Below are 16,128 nucleotides of genomic sequence, written 5' to 3' on the forward strand. Positions count from 1 at the left end.
CTAGCGATAATCCTAAACGTACACATAGAGCTATGCCCGGTGGAATTTCTTGGAAAATTCTCGATTGAACTGCTGCGAGAATTTGCGGGGAAGTTCCGGAAGGAATTGCTGATGAGACTACTGGAAGAATTCCTTGTGAAATTTCTTGAGAAGTTCCCAATGGAGCTTCTAGAGGAATTCAGTAACAAATTTTGAAAACGACGTATAATCAATGGTGTAGCATTGATTATACGTCGTTTTCAAAATTTGTTACTGAATTATTGATTAATCTGATATAGGAAATTTCATTTGAACTCATCGGGGAATTTCTTGAGGAGCTCCTGCGAAAATTCAATCTATATAAATAATTGGTGGAGCTCCCAGAGTAATTCTCTTTGGAACACCTAAAGGAGCTCCTGGTGGAATATTCCGTACGATAGAGGAAACCCCGGTAGAATCTTCTCAGAAATTGTCGGCAGAGTTCCTGTCTGAATTTCCAGAAAAGCATCTGGTGGAATAATTGGTGGAACTCCTAGAGACATTATCGGTGAAGCGCAAAAGGATTTCTATGTGGAACTCCTAAAGGAATTCATGGTGTTGCTGGAGGTATTTTCGCGGTGGTGCTCCTAGAGGATTTCCCGATGGAACTCCCACAGGAATTCTCAGTGGAACTCCTGCCAGTATTTCCTGTGAAATTCCTAGAGAAATTTTCCTTGAATCTCGTAAAGGTATTTCTGGAGGAACTGCTAACGATATTCTCGTTGGAACTTCGAGAAGAATAAATGCTGAAATCGCCTATCCGACGACGGGTAACTAGTAACTAGTCTCCTCTAGAAACAACTAGAATAATTCCTTTGAAAATTTGTCTTGAGATTTTCCTATTACTTTAAAGGAATTCAAGTGTTTCTCTAGAAATTAATAAATAAATTAATAAAGAATTCTTCTAGGATTTCCGTAAAAAAATACGACTTTCTACGAATTTTAGTTCAGAAAATCCATGAATTTGAATAAGCAATTTCTCCAAGAATTCCTCTAAATATTTCTTACCAAATTCCTGAATCAATTCCACCAAGGGTTTTATTAGCTACTTTTTAAGGTACTACTCACGATTTTTTTTCAGGACTACTTTCTAGGATTTCTTTGGGAATTTTCTTGAGGCTATTTTAAATATTCCTCCAGGGGTTTGTTTAAACAATATCTTTAGAGATTTCTAAAGAATTTATTAAAATATTTCTTCAAGAATTCTTTCAAAAGTTTTTCCACGGATTCTTTCGGAAACTTCTTTAGGAAATTTTTGAGAAATATTTCCAGAGACTCCTTCAGTAGTTTAATTTTTTTTTTCATGAATGTCAGTACGTGATTTCATCAGAAGTTCTTCCATTGATTTGTTTTTATCAGAAATTCATCTAGATCTTTTTCAGAAATTGGTAAAATGTCAGGGGGTACTGAACATATTCTCAGAAGGTTTTATTTGTAATACTGCTCCTGCGGTCCCGTCAGAAATATTCCTTCGCGGATTTCACAGAAGTACTTCACGTAATTACAAATGTTGGAGAAATGTTTCAAGGATTTACCGAAGGAATTTCTAAAGTTATTCTTTAAAATAGTTCTGGAGGTTCCAAGATTTTTTTTTCGAAAATTTCCTGAAAGAATTCCTGAACGAAATTCTCTGGAGCAATTTCTTAACTCCAGCAGGATGTTGGGGTCAATATGACTCAGACCGCCACTACGCCGTGTACTACGCCATTGGTGCGTCTATCGTTATATCTTAGGAGAGTTGAGTATTTTTTTGGAGAAGTTTCTAGGGAAATCCCTTGAGATAGCTCAGGAGGAATTCATAGAAGAATTTTATGAGAAACATTAAGAAAAATTTAAAGGAAAGTTCTAGGAGGAGTTTCTGAAAAAAAAAACCCTGAAGAGTTTTCTACAGAACATTCTTGAGGAATTTCTGAAGAAACTCGGAAAATTTTCTGGAGGAATCCTTGAAATAATTTCCTTAAGGAATCCGAGCAGAAACTGCAGACAAAGGTATTGGAGGAATTCTCTGATAAATACCTTATTACAATTCTGAAGGGATTCTTGGAGGATGTTATGGAGCAAACCGGGAAAAACTTCTGGAAATATTTCTGGGAGAAGATTTAAAAAAAATTCTTGCAAAATTTCTGCATTAGGTATAAGTGGATAAAAATTTATGAACATTTTTTTTTTAATAATTAAGCCATTCCATAGAAAAACGATATAGTGCAACTCCGATTGCTGTGAAACTTGGTGGGTTCCAAGTGGGTTCGTAGTTCTTCGAAAAAAATAGACCCGTATTTTTTTTATTTCGTCTATAGGGTGACCAATTTTAGAGAAGGTGGTTTTTAAAAACTATTTTATTTTTCAAAAAATCATAACTTTTGAATTAGTTATCCGATTTTAAACTTTTTTTTTGGTTTGAAAGCTATTGAATTTTAGTTTTTAGGAAAAATGCGATGGACAGGCCAAATTGTATTTTTGTACAAAAAATATTGTTGGGAAGAATTTTGGACCTTCTATTAGAATCGCACGGTTGATGTTGTGGTGCCGAGTTCTTAAGCTGGGAGTAAGATTTATTATGTAAAAATGGCCTGAGTATAAGAAATGCATAATTACTTACAAAGTGGTATCCTCAGTTAGCTCTATCCCAACAATCTTAGAAGTAATAATCCAATTTATCGTCCACAGGACTAAATGTATGCCTATATAGGGTAATAATTCATTATTCTTAATTTTGGACCCCAATAAATGCTCATAAACTTACAAAGGAAATTTAGAGATCACACGCAGACACAATCCTAGCAATATCCGAAACAATCAGATCGCGGTAACCTGTACGGGAACAATACTAGGGTAATTTGGGATTTTTCTGTATTTAACAGACTACAAACAACTTACAGTGCAACAAACTGAGCAATCTCGTTAAATTAACTAAATATAATCTACGAATTCAACTTTAATTCAAAGTAATAAATTTGGATCAAACGACTACTGCTTCACACATGACTTGCAAGTTCACATCACATCTACCTATTCTATCCGTCATCCTGACATTCGTTACGCTTCGGGTCTTACGCCTTGTCGCTGTCAGTTTGTACGCATAGAGTCCGATCGGGGGGTATCGAAGGTCGATTCAGTATTCGAAATTTCCGTGCTGCCAGAGTCGGCAACATCCCCCGACCCGTAACGCACCTGTGACCTCTCTGTTACCTCTGCGTTACTATCGTCTTGCACCTGGAGCACTGCCAACTTGGTCACCGGGCGCCGAAACAACCCCCCAGCTGTCTGGACCATGGCTTGACGAATTCGCCCATCAGTTCCGGGAATTGCCGCTGTTACCCGACCTCTCATCCATCCGTTGCGTAGACCTTCATCAACGATTAGGACAAGATCGTTCACCTTGAGACTATCTGCTTCACTGAACCATTTAGGGTTCATTCAAATATTACGTAACGCAAAATTTGGCAATTTTAAACCCCCTCCCTCCCTCACGTATCAAATTTTGTATGAGAGATTTCGAAATTTTGTATGAAGCGTAACACAGCGCTAGACCCCCTCCCTCCCCCCTTAGCGTTACGTAATATTTGAATGAACCCTTACTTCTGATGACAATCGTCGGAAGATATTCGGTAATCCATCGCCGCCAGAAGTGATCCACGAGCTGTCTGGCCAAGCTCCAGTTCGTGCGAGTGGCCTTTGCTGGCTCGGCCAACTTAGTAGGTGGTTGGACGACTCCACTAGAGCTTAGCAAGATAAAGTGGTTTGGAGTCAGGGCTTCTTGGTTGGCGCTCTCCAGAGGAATGGAAGTTAGCGGTCTAGAGTTAACTATAGATTCTGCTTCCGATATAACCGTCAGTAGGGTCTCATCGTCAGGATTCCGATTGCTGCACAATGAGCCAAGTGCCACCTTCACAGACCTCACAAGTCGTTCCCAAACGCCACCAAAGTGTGGTGCGGACGGAGGGTTAAATTTCCATTTTGTGTTCGATTTGGTAAACGTTTCGGCCAGTTGTTGATCGATCGCTTTAATCTGATCTCGCAACTCTCGACTAGCCCCTTGAAAGTTTGTACCATTATCTGAGTGGATTTCGATTGGTGACCCACGACGCGCTACAAATCGACGAACCGCCATCTTGCATGACTCCGTGGAGAGTGAATGAACGACTTCCAGGTGTACGGCTCTCACGGTTAGGCACGTAAATAATGCCACCCACCGTTTTACACAGCTGCGTCCAATCCGGACCTGGATCGGCCCGAAGTAGTCGAGCCCGACGTAGGAGAACGGCCGCGCCATGGCCGCTAAACGTGACTCCGGAAGGGGAGCCATTCTAGGAGTTACTGGAACTGCTTTGGTAATCTTGCAGTTCTGGCACTTCTTAATAACCTGCCGTATTACCGTGCGGAGATTCGAGATATGGAACCGCTGACGAGCTTCATTGAGTACTGTCGCGTGATTGGCGTGTAGGTACCGGCGGTGATACCAGTCGATGATCAACTCGGTGAGATGGTGGTGGCGTGGTAGAATCACCGGAAACTTGAAGTCGTACGTGACGTATGGAACTGCACCTATACGACTGTCCACTCGCATCACGCCATTCTCGTCCAAGAACGGCGACAGCTTGTAGACTGGACTACTCTTTTCGATATGCCTCTTCGGGTTCTTATTTGCTTGTTTCAGCACAGCTACTTCATCCGGATACGTTGATGCCTGCACTGAGCGCCACAGGCTGTTCTCTGCTTGCTGCAACTCTTCTTGGAGCAAGTACCCCGTGACCAACTTCTGCTTCTTACTTTTGCGGTAACAGTTTGCGATGTAGCGATGTACGTATGCAGCTGCTCTTAACAGCCGTTCCCACTTTGAGAAGTTGCTGATCTGGTAGACATCGTCAACTGGATTCTCTCGGTGCACCATGCAGGGCCGCAATTCTTCCGTCGTTTCCAACGACTGTGTTGACTTTTGCTCCGGCCATTCTATTTCCGGCTGGTACAGAAAGTCGGGTCCGCGGAACCAACGTGATGTAACATCTGCGCTGGGTCTCTTACCCCACTTGGTGGCATCGTCGGTTGGATTTAACTGTGTGGGAACGTATCTCCATTCCGCAGCGTCGGTCTTGTTTAGGATTTCTCCCACACGGAACGCCACAAATTGTCGGTAGCGACGATGTTGTGATTGGACCCAGGCTAAAGCTGTTTTCGAATCCGTCCACATAAGCCGTCGACTGATCGGTAACGTATGGTATTCCTTTACCGCTTTGGCTAGCCTTGCTCCCAGCAGAGCGCCCATCAACTCCAGACGTGGCACCGATAGCGATTTCAATGGAGCAACTTTCGCCTTGGCCATCACCAGCGTAACATGCACTTTTCCCATTATCGTGGCCCGAAAGTAGGCTGCGCATGCATATGCCTCCTCGCTTGCATCCGTGAAAACGTGCAGCTCTACCGAACCGACCTCAGCAGCAGAAAAACCAGGAAAGTAGGGTCTGTGAAGTCTCATCTGGCCGACCTCCTCGAACAGTTTTGTCCATCGGACCCAGCGCATACGGATAGTTTCCTCGACCTCATCATCCCATTGTTTTTGGGTGCGCCAGGTGTCCTGGATGATCATTCGTCCCTGGATCGTGATGTGTGACAGGATGCCCTGCGAGTCAAACAGGCTCATAACACAGCGCAAGATATTCCGTTTCGTTGGTACAATACCGTCCAGCTCCTGGTTGTTGGCAAACGCAATCACATCTTCTTCTGGCAGCCATAAAAGGCCCAAAACTCGTTCCACTTCGCACTCCGAATCGATGCTGATGACTTTCGGCTGTACTCCCTTGGGTTCCCCGACCCGTTTCAAGAGGGTGTCCGAGTTAGAGTGCCAATTCCGGATACAGAAACCTCCACGAGCGTGTACTTCCTTCACTTCAAGTGCAACCTTGACCGCTTCCTCTTCTGTGTCGAAGCTGTCGAGGTAATCGTCGACATAGTGCTTCTCTTCGATCGCTTTTGCTGCCTCCGGGAATTCTCCTTCGTGTTCTTTCGCATTAAGATTTTTAATGTATTGGGCCTGACAGGGAGAGCAAGTAGCCCCAAACGTACCGACATCCATCACAAAGGTCTTGACAGGTTTCGTTGGATGTTCCCTGTAGAGGAACCGTTGGCTGTGTACATCTTCTTGGCGAATTCGGAACTGGTGGAACATTTGCTTTAGATCCCCGCAAACAGCTACCGGCCGTTCGCGAAATCTGCAGAGCACCGAAGCAAGAGGTATCAGCAAGTCTGGACCCTTAAGGAGCATGGAGTTGAAAGAAACGCCACCTACTTTCGCCGCAGCATCCCAAACGAGCCTTATTTTGCCCGGCTTCTTCGGATTTCTCACGGCGCCTAAAGGCAAATACCACACCTTGCGAGGGTCAGTAGATCTACTTTCCTGCTGCGTCACTTCATGGATATAGTTGTTCTCCAAATACTCGCCGATCTGTCGCTGTACACTTAACTGCAACTCCGGGTCCTTCTTCATCCTTCGCTCGAAACATTCCAGACGCCTCATTGCCATGGGAAAACTGTTCGGAAACTCCACATGGTCATAACGCCACAAAAGACCAGTCTCAAACCTATTTGAAACGCGTTTTGTTGTCTCCTCTAGAATCCGTCGAGCACGCTTGTCCTCCTCTGATTCTGGCCCCTTGTCGGCCGAAACACCGACGCTTTCGATAGAGAAATGCTGCTGGACGAGATTGTGGAGATCTTGATCCACCTGGTATTCTTGTCGGCACTCGCACACGTGCAGCGTGAAGTTGGTTGCCTTCTCTCCTTCAGCAAAGTAACCATAGACCGACCAGCCGAGCCGAGTCTTGCTGGCAAGGGGGTCGTCTAGTTGACCCTCGCGCAAACTCAGCGTTGCAGTCAAGCTGGCGTTGTTTGAACCGATCAAGATGCCAGGCACGGCTGCCTCATAGCTGGTGACCGGGAGACCCCGAAGGTACGTGTATTTCCGGGCCAAATCTCCATAGTTCAGCGTTTGTTTCGGAAGATTGAGGCTAGACACCGTTCTTGCATCATGCAGCGAAAATAGTTCGTTCTTGCCTTCTCCGGATATCTCCAGACGAATACGTTGGGACTTCGGTTCCTGTCGAGTCACGTTGCTTGTCCAAGTTAGGCAAAGGGGAATTGGTTCGCCGTCATCAATGCCTAATCGTTCTGCAATCGATTGTTCGACCAGAGTCATGTCCGATCCATCGTCCAAAAACGCATAAGTTTGTACCGACTTCCCTTTCCACGACAGCTTAACGGGAACGATCCGAAACAGTGTAGACTTCTTAGTGGCACGGTGTGCATTCAGCCCTCCGCCAGAATTATCGCTCTGCTTTGTCGTGTTCTGACCTTCCTTGCCCGATGGACGTTGCTTCTGAGCGCTGGAGTGTAGCAGCTGATGGTGCCGCTGCTGACAACCTTCTACACCGCAAACAGTTTGTATCTTGCAAGGACGCCGTCCGTGTTTCCCTAGACACGTACGACAAAGGGAATGATCTTGAATGGTCTTCCAGCGGCTGTTCACATCCCACCTTTTGAATGTTGCACAATCTTTCACCTTGTGATTACGACCGTCGCACGCCAGGCACAGCACCTCTTTGACCTCCGACTTCCTCGGTTCCTCTTCTTGACAATGTTGCTTTGTGGTTGGTTCACTGGCCGCGTGAGCGTTGAGGAAATTCTTGTCTCTACCACGCTCTCCTCGTCCTGATCGAGGTTGCTTGGAATCCGTAGTAACTGTGACGTCCGAGGCGGCTGCCACTAGCATGGACATGAACCCAGCAAACGTACACGGTCAGAAAAATTCACTCATTTCCGAGCTAAAGTGGGACAACTCAAAATTGAGTAAATTTTTTTTCCAGCGATAGCGCTGGCCCAAGTGCGAAAATCTCATCAGTTTAAGCCGTATAATATTCTTGATGATGCGAAGAATATTATACGGCTTAAACCAGTTGGATTTTTGCACTTGGGCCTGCGCTATCGCTGGAAATGCAATTTACTCATTTTTTGAGCTGTTCCAGTTTAGCTCAGTTTTGTGTGAATCTTACTCATTTTAGAGTAACATTTTCTTAGCGTGTACGTAGATCGGCCGTTGCTAGCTGCTGTTTGTAGAGTGCCCAGTTCAAACGTAGCTGCGCGGGAATTTTGTCCACCAATTCTCGCAGTAAAACTGGGTTACACATGTGTGCCATTTGCCCAGTTGCCTCGATGTGGTCGCACAGGTTTTGAACCGCCATGCCGAAAGTGATTAACGTTTCCAACCTGTCAGCTCTTGGTGCTGGAGTCTCACGAACTTTGTCCAGCAATGTCTGGATTATTAGCTCCGGTCTACCGTACAGCATGTACAATGTGGACATGACATGAGGGACACACGCCGGAAGGAGTAAGCGGCTCTTCACCGCCTCGAACGCCTTGCCCTGTAGCGCACGTTGTAGCCGAGCTAAATTTTCCACATTGGAATACCCACAGGCGGCCGTCGAATTGGTGTACGCACTGAAAAACAGCGGCCAATCCTCAGGATCCCCTCGAAACGGCGGAAGATCTCTCGGCATGACTTGCCTCGCCAACAGTTGTTGCTGCGTTGGACCCACCGGGCCCGGGAAGCTTGACGGAAGAGCTGAACTCGCTGGATAATACCCACCCACGGGAGCTTGCGATACGATGGGATTTTGGTTCAATCTAGGTGCACTTGCGTTCACTGAAAACCCCCCATAAACCGATGGTTGCGGAATCGATACTGTTGGAATCGTCGGACAGGCCGTTACCACGTTTGTCATGTTCGCATTCCTCAAATCCATCGAGGAAACCTGAGTGCTAATAGGAAACGCACTGATTTGTCGAGGGTGATCCCCCCCAGGTGGCGAGTATCCGTACAAAGGAATAGATGGCGTTGTAGAACACTGACCTGCAGAAACCGGGCCTGTGGAAACTCTCGACATGCTACTAGGGACCCCAAACATCAGGGATGAGAAAGAAGGATCGAATACATACTGATTTGCAGAACCCGCCGTCGTTGGTGTGGAGCTGTTGTTGAATACGGGTGTGACCGGTGTTGTCACCTGTGGCCCCGTGCTCACTGGTGTGATTGACAGATTGTCCATCTCGTCGATCATCCGTCCCAGCCAGCCTCCGACATTGCCGACCCCGACCGCGGCGGACTGTTCATTGAAGCTGTTCGATGCCGCCCCACTGATGACACCTTGCAGGGCATTATTCGCTAGTTGACTGAGCATTGCCTTCTTCCTCTCCAGTTCCTTCTTGTGGCTCTCTTCCAACTGCTGCTCGAGGAATGCTCGATGTTCCTGCACCCATTGCAGACTCGCTCTTGCCTGCTCTGTCAGCAAAGGTTGGCCGTAATTAGTCGTAGTAGTTGAAATCATCATTGCCGGAACCCGACCGGAGGGCCCAGCCACAGCGGGTGGCACCAATCCAGGAGGCACAGTCGACGATGCCGTTGAAAATGCGGCTGTTCCAGCTAGCGTAAACCCTGAGTTGGTTGCGATCGTTACCACTGAGGAGTTCGGTGCTACGGCTAACGGTGGATCGGTAGTCATAGTGGAGGAAACGTTGACGTTAGTAGCTGGGAATACAAGATCACTTCCAGACAACTCGCCGATCCGAGTCGATGACGGCAAAGCCGCACACCGTGCGCACATCCAGCTTTCGTTGGCTATCGCTGACGTCACTCCCACGCATTGGTAGTGATACCATTCTTGGCACACTGCGCAGAAGACCATGTCGTCCACGTTATTCGACCTCTGGCAGAGCTTGCAGTCGAACCGATCCGTTTCAGGCATCCTTACCTTCACTATTCGAAGCACTTTCTTAAGCTTTGTTGGGAAGAATTTCGGACCTTCTATTAGAATCGCACGGTTGATGTTGTGGTGCCGAGTTCTTAAGCTGGGAGTAAGATTTATTATGTAAAAATGGCCTGAGTATAAGAAATGCATAATTACTTACAAAGTGGTATCCTCAGTTAGCTCTATCCCAACAATCTTAGAAGTAATAATCCAATTTATCGTCCACAGGACTAAATGTATGCCTATATAGGGTAATAATTCATTATTCTTAATTTTGGACCCCAATAAATGCTCATAAACTTACAAAGGAAATTTAGAGATCACACGCAGACACAATCCTAGCAATATCCGAAACAATCAGATCGCGGTAACCTGTACGGGAACAATACTAGGGTAATTTGGGATTTTTCTGTATTTAACAGACTACAAACAACTTACAGTGCAACAAACTGAGCAATCTCGTTAAATTAACTAAATATAATCTACGAATTCAACTTTAATTCAAAGTAATAAATTTGGATCAAACGACTACTGCTTCACACATGACTTGCAAGTTCACATCACATCTACCTATTCTATCCGTCATCCTGACATTCGTTACGCTTCGGGTCTTACGCCTTGTCGCTGTCAGTTTGTACGCATAGAGTCCGATCGGGGGGTATCGAAGGTCGATTCAGTATTCGAAATTTCCGTGCTGCCAGAGTCGGCAACAAATATGCTAATATATTAGTTTTTTTTTACGTTTTGAAGGTTTAGGGACCAGAAGGGTACCCTGGATTATATTTTTATCAAAAAATTCAGCAAATTTGGTGTCAAAAATCAAAAATGTATGTTTTTTAGTTTTTGAGATATGATCTTTTGAATACAGAGCTGAATACAGCTCTAAAATTGCCTAAAATTGTAAATTCACGTAAAACTATGACTTGTATTGCTTTTTGAGTGATTCCTGTTTTTTGGTATCCATACATGTATAAGGATTCAAAATATAATCAAATTAAAAAAAAAATGTTTTGTATGAGAAAATTTGGCCATTTTTCAAAAAATTATATCCCAAAAAACTTAAAAAACATACATCTCTGATTTTTTGATATGTTACGCCAAATCTCCTGAGCTTTTTGATAAAAATATTTAATTAGGGTACCTCTTTGGTTCCGAGACTATGAAAAAGTGAAAAACTAATATATTTGCATATTTCACTTGATGATTTTGTGGCTATATCGGTCTCTTTCTACTCATAAGTATAAGGGAGTAGAGATCAAAGTGGATAATGAAATGGTAGATATGATAGAATTCGCTAGGTAGCGAACAAGTGTGAAAATTTTTATAGAAGGTGAAATTAGGCAAGTAGGCCATGTATTGAACGAATACATCGAATGCGTGAAACTTCTGCCGTGCGACCTGTGCTTTTAAACAGATCGGCTTGGTTGGTAGTTCATACCACCTTACCAAGACTGGCTTGGTATGAACTACCAACCAAGCCGATCTGTTTAAAAGCACAGGTCGCACGGCAGAAGTTTCACGCATTCGATGTATTCGTTCAATACATGGCCTACTTGCCTAATTTCATCTTCTATAAAAATTTTCACACTTGTTCGCTACCTAGCGAATTCTATCATATCTATCATTTCATTATCCACTTTGATCTCTACTCCCTTATACTTATGAGTAGAAAGAGACCAATATAGCCACAAAATCATCAAGTTAATTATAGAATATGGTCGATAAATCAGTACATGATTTGCATATTTCTTATACAAAAACGCAATTTGGCCATTTCATCGTATTTTCCTGAAAACTATATTTTAGTAGCTTTCCAACAAAAAAAAGTAGTCAAAAATCGGTCAATTGATTCAATAGTAATGATTTTTTGAAAAAATTTAGTTTCCTTATCTGAAAATTGGTCATTCTAATGACGAAATAAAAAATACGGGTCTAATTATTTTCGAAGAACTACGAACCCACCAAGTTTCACGACAATCGCAGTTGCACTATATCGTTTTTCTATGGCATGGCTGAGTTGCTAGAAGAATTTTTGGAAGAAATCCAGCAGAAATTTGAAACAAATCTAGAAGATTATTTGAAAGAATCATTAATATATATTTCTAAGGGAGTTGATTTCTTCGAAGGCATCTCTTAAGGAATGGAAATTTGAAGTATGCTCTGCAGTAATTCCACAAAGAGTTCCTAGAGATATTCCTGGAGAAACGCCAATAAATTACTCCAGACAAGCCCGTGCACAAGGGAGGGGTTTTGGGGGTAAAACCTCTCCCATTATCGATTATCCATACACTAGGCGCCCCTCCGCCCTTTGCCAAAATAAGGAAACCCCCTCCCTTGTCATCTTTTCTGTGCATTTCATGCACGGGCCTGACTCCAAAAGTGGTTTATTTATTTATGGACACATCACATTAACAGGCAAACAACATCCCCAATGATGTTTAACCTAATCCTAGACTTATTTCTAATGTTTCTAATTTTTAACAATAACTTTGTCACACTTAAAGGTAGAATTACACAAGTCAAGAGTACATAAAATTCAATACAAAAAAATACACAGCAATTAAACACATCTAACGGGAACTGCTAAAATATCTTGAAAAAGTTCGGTGGAGAATGCGACGAGGGGTATTAAAGTCAAAATAAGAGGCTACTCGGTTGAAGATTCTTTGGATGCCAACTACGGCTCCATACATGCTATAGTTTGACCGTCTAAGTGGCAAGTGAAGCAGGAGGTTGTTGAGTAGTGCTCTAGGAGCAGCGTACAAATTAACTTGTTCCAAAATAGTCGGGCAGTCAATACGACCTTGCAGATCGTCCGCTATGAATAGGGCTCTTGCTGTATTGCGTCTTACATGTAAGGGTTCTAGGTCAATAAGTTGGCAACGATTTTCATAGCTGGTTTCTGACATCTCTGGAGGGGTTCCAGAAGGGTCCCCCGGAACAAATCTGAAAGAATCCCTGAAGAGAGATCCCAAGAGAAGTTTATGGTGTAATCCCTGGAAAAATATTTGAGCAATTTCTGAGAAACCCCCAGGAGAATCTTTTGGAAACATTCTGGAAGAATTAGGAAAATGTTTTGGAAACTTTTCAGAGGATATTCTGAGAGAATCTGAAAGAATTCCAGAAAAGAACCTCTCGAAGAGCTCCAACGAAAACTTCAGAAAGCCATTGCTGAAAAAACAAAATTTCTGAAGGAATCACTGGATAAATTTCGAGATGAGTATTCGGAGGAACCTCTGGAGAATGTCCTGCAAGAATCTCTTGGAAAAATAGCTGGGCAAAAACTGGAGAAACGCCGGGAGGAGCATCTTGAGGACTTTTTTCAACTTCTGTAGGAGTTCCTGGAACGATCTAGGAAAAAAAAACCCGTAGGAGATTCCAAAGGAATTCGTACAGAAATATTTGGTACAATTTCTTCTGAAATTACGAAAAGGAACAATTCAGAATATTCAGTAGGAATCTCTAAGCAACTTCTAAAATATGCAGTTTCTATTTTCATTAAACAATAACGAAATTTGAGCTGCTGGACAACTGCAGCATATGATGTCAATGAATTATCATTTTACTTAACCCTCTAATACCCAAATTTTTGATTTTGATCTAAATATCATGTTTCGCCATCTAAAATCGATTTAAACATGTTTTGGAAGATAATTCTTTTTTATTCTCGATTTCGTGAGTTTCAGTTTTTGATTTTTCTAATTTTTATTTTAGAACATCCCCTCACTTTTATATTTTTCCTGGAAGCCAATTTGGGGAACGGATTTTTTGAGATGAAAACATTTTGAGATTTTATGATTATTGTTGACATATTATTATTTTAAATTTTTTTTACAGAAAATTTTATTTTCGGTGTAATTTGAAGGAAACTAATTTTATTCCCTTAAACTATTAAACAAGGATAGAATGATTTGGGAAAAAAATAAAATATGTTAATTGTAGCGATTCAATACAAAATAAACAATGACTTCTAAAATGTGTGTTGGGGCGGTTTTCTTGTGAAACTGGCAACACTGTAGGAGCTTATACGACAGTAGAAAAGGTAGCTAGTAGAGTGAGCTGTTCATCAGTTGGAAGTGTGAGCCTTTGTTAAGGACTGATAGGAACACTTAAATGTAAGGTAAAATAATTGTAATTAATATTTAATCTTTTATAATAATAAATAAATCAAGCCGAACATTTCAAAAGGTCCTTGAACCAATTGACTTGAAATGTTGTACACGGGTAGATACTACCGTGTGCGCACCTAACTTTGCGCAGGTCCAAACTTTGCGCATTTTTGTAAAATATCGAAACAAATAACTAAATGTCAACATATTCACCACTTTAATCATTGCACTAGCATTGTGTAAACATAAACATTATTTGGCAAATATTTAATTGCCATAAAATCTTTGTTTATGTTGAATAATAAACAAAAAATACACAAAAATGTCAAAATTTACCTCGCTTCAACACGGTTGCCAAGAAGTAACTCTACTAAAAATCAACATTTTCCTCGATAAAACTGTGCAACGATGATTAATTTTGCAGTTAATTGACAAAAAAGGTGATATTCTAGTATTATCAATCACAGATCGTAATAAATTTTACAATTTAATTAGTAAATAGTGGTGCGCAATGTTTGGAACCATTATTTGCACTGTGTTCCTAATTTTTGCGCACTTTCAGTAAATGCATGTTGAACGTGAATACATGACTTATGAACCATTTAAATATTATGTAACACCAGTACTGATAATTTCAGGCCTGCCTCTCCACCATGTAGCAGATTTTGTACAGAAATTAGTAGAAAATTGTATGAACCGTAGCACTACGGCAGGCACTCTCCATCTGTCTACAATGAGACGTGATTTGTGAACAGTCCTTCATTTGGATTTTCCGGCGGTAAATGTTAGGGACGATTCAAATATGACGTCCACCATTTTTTAGATTTTTAGAACCCCCTCTTCCCCTGGGCCACCGCGTCACGCTTCATAGTATACCTTATACATGTCATATCACACTTTTTCAGACAACACCAGCCTCTTCCCCCCAAAGATGGACGTCATATTTAAATGACCCGTTATTGTTCCTATTCGTAACGGTCACTTCATTTATCAGGAAGCCTTTACCTTTGATCTTTAGCCACAGGAAACAATCCCTAATGAAGTTTGGATTGTTCACACGGTAGGTGCCTGAGGCATGTCGGACTTCGGATACAGAGATATATCTTCACAACGCGACTACTCGGTGTGGAGTTACGAATAGGAATGAATTTTATTTTACTTGACACTTAAGAACTAAGTTTTGAGTACAGCAGAAAATAGGAAGTAGGTAGGTTAAACAAGAATGGCAGAACGACGCGCTAGAGTTGTTTGGTAAACTACTCGAGTCTTGCATATGCGTGTAATTTATTGCGCGCATATGGAAGCACTTTAAGAAGGTTATGGAAACAAGGAAAAGGTTTCGTTACTGACTGCATGTTTTGGTAGGCAAAGAATTTGGATGGAGGTTTCGGGTTTTTTGTGTCACGCTGAGAAAGTGTTTAATTTATGACGGAAAGTTATATTGTTTTATGATGAAGTCCGAGAAATGTTGAAACGAGATTTGTGGGAGAACTGTGCCACGACACCTCCCTCCTTAGGAAGAATGGTGTAACCATTCTAAATTTTGAGACAAATTATAGGCTTTATGCGGTCGTTTTAGCATTCTGTTATTCTTGATTTTTCAGGATTTTGCTTAATTAATCTTGTTCGATGGACTTTCAAAATATTAGCAGTTGTTTGATGTTTTATAGTAGCATTTGATTCGTCTAGATCTATTATTATATAGGGACCATCTTGTACAATATCTAATTTTCTTCTATTTTCCAATTTTAAATACACTTTATCTCCAATGCTCAATTTTGTTGGTGTTACATCTTTATTTGCTTCTTCTGTTCTTGATAGTTTGACATTCTCGATTTTTCTTAGGATTTCATTGTGTATAAACTGTAGTTTATATCTTATTTCATTTACGTATGAGTCGTGGTTATAAATAGGAGTGATTTGGTCTAGATTTATCTGATCAAATGTATTTACGGGCTTTCCAAATACTATTTCAAAAGGGCTGTAATTGTGTTCCGAGTTGGGAGTAGTATTATAACTAAAGCAGTAAAAAGATAACCATTCATCCCAATTATCTTTAAGATCGTTGACAAAGATTCTCAGATATTCGTTTAAACATCTGTGATTCCTTTCCAACGCTCCCAAAGTTTGTGGGTGATATGCTGTTGCTAGAATGCGATCGATATTGAGCAGTTTACAAACTGATTCAAAGATACCTTTGTACTCTG

General features: G+C 42.0%; 2 protein-coding genes across 2 annotated transcripts; both read right to left on the reverse strand.

Annotated features, from left to right (window-relative positions):
* Positions 1-3,915: 3,915 nt before the first annotated feature.
* LOC134286801 (uncharacterized) lies at positions 3,916-7,786 on the reverse strand. Its single transcript, XM_062848475.1, has 2 exons — positions 4,124-7,786; positions 3,916-4,053 (listed from the first exon to the last, which is right to left on the reverse strand). The coding sequence occupies exons 1-2, from the start codon at positions 7,784-7,786 to the stop codon at positions 3,916-3,918; spliced, it is 3,801 nt and encodes a 1,266-aa protein (XP_062704459.1).
* Positions 7,787-8,081: 295 nt separating this feature from the next.
* LOC134286802 (mucin-17-like) lies at positions 8,082-10,518 on the reverse strand. The gene is made up of 3 exons (XM_062848476.1): positions 10,117-10,518; positions 9,973-10,054; positions 8,082-9,912 (listed from the first exon to the last, which is right to left on the reverse strand). The coding sequence occupies exon 3, from the start codon at positions 9,807-9,809 to the stop codon at positions 8,082-8,084; it is 1,728 nt and encodes a 575-aa protein (XP_062704460.1). The 5' UTR covers positions 9,810-9,912; positions 9,973-10,054; positions 10,117-10,518.
* Positions 10,519-16,128: the final 5,610 nt, after the last annotated feature.

The sequence above is a fragment of the Aedes albopictus genome, chromosome 2 (assembly GCF_035046485.1).
Source record: "Aedes albopictus strain Foshan chromosome 2, AalbF5, whole genome shotgun sequence".
Classification (NCBI taxonomy): Eukaryota; Metazoa; Arthropoda; class Insecta; order Diptera; family Culicidae; genus Aedes; species Aedes albopictus.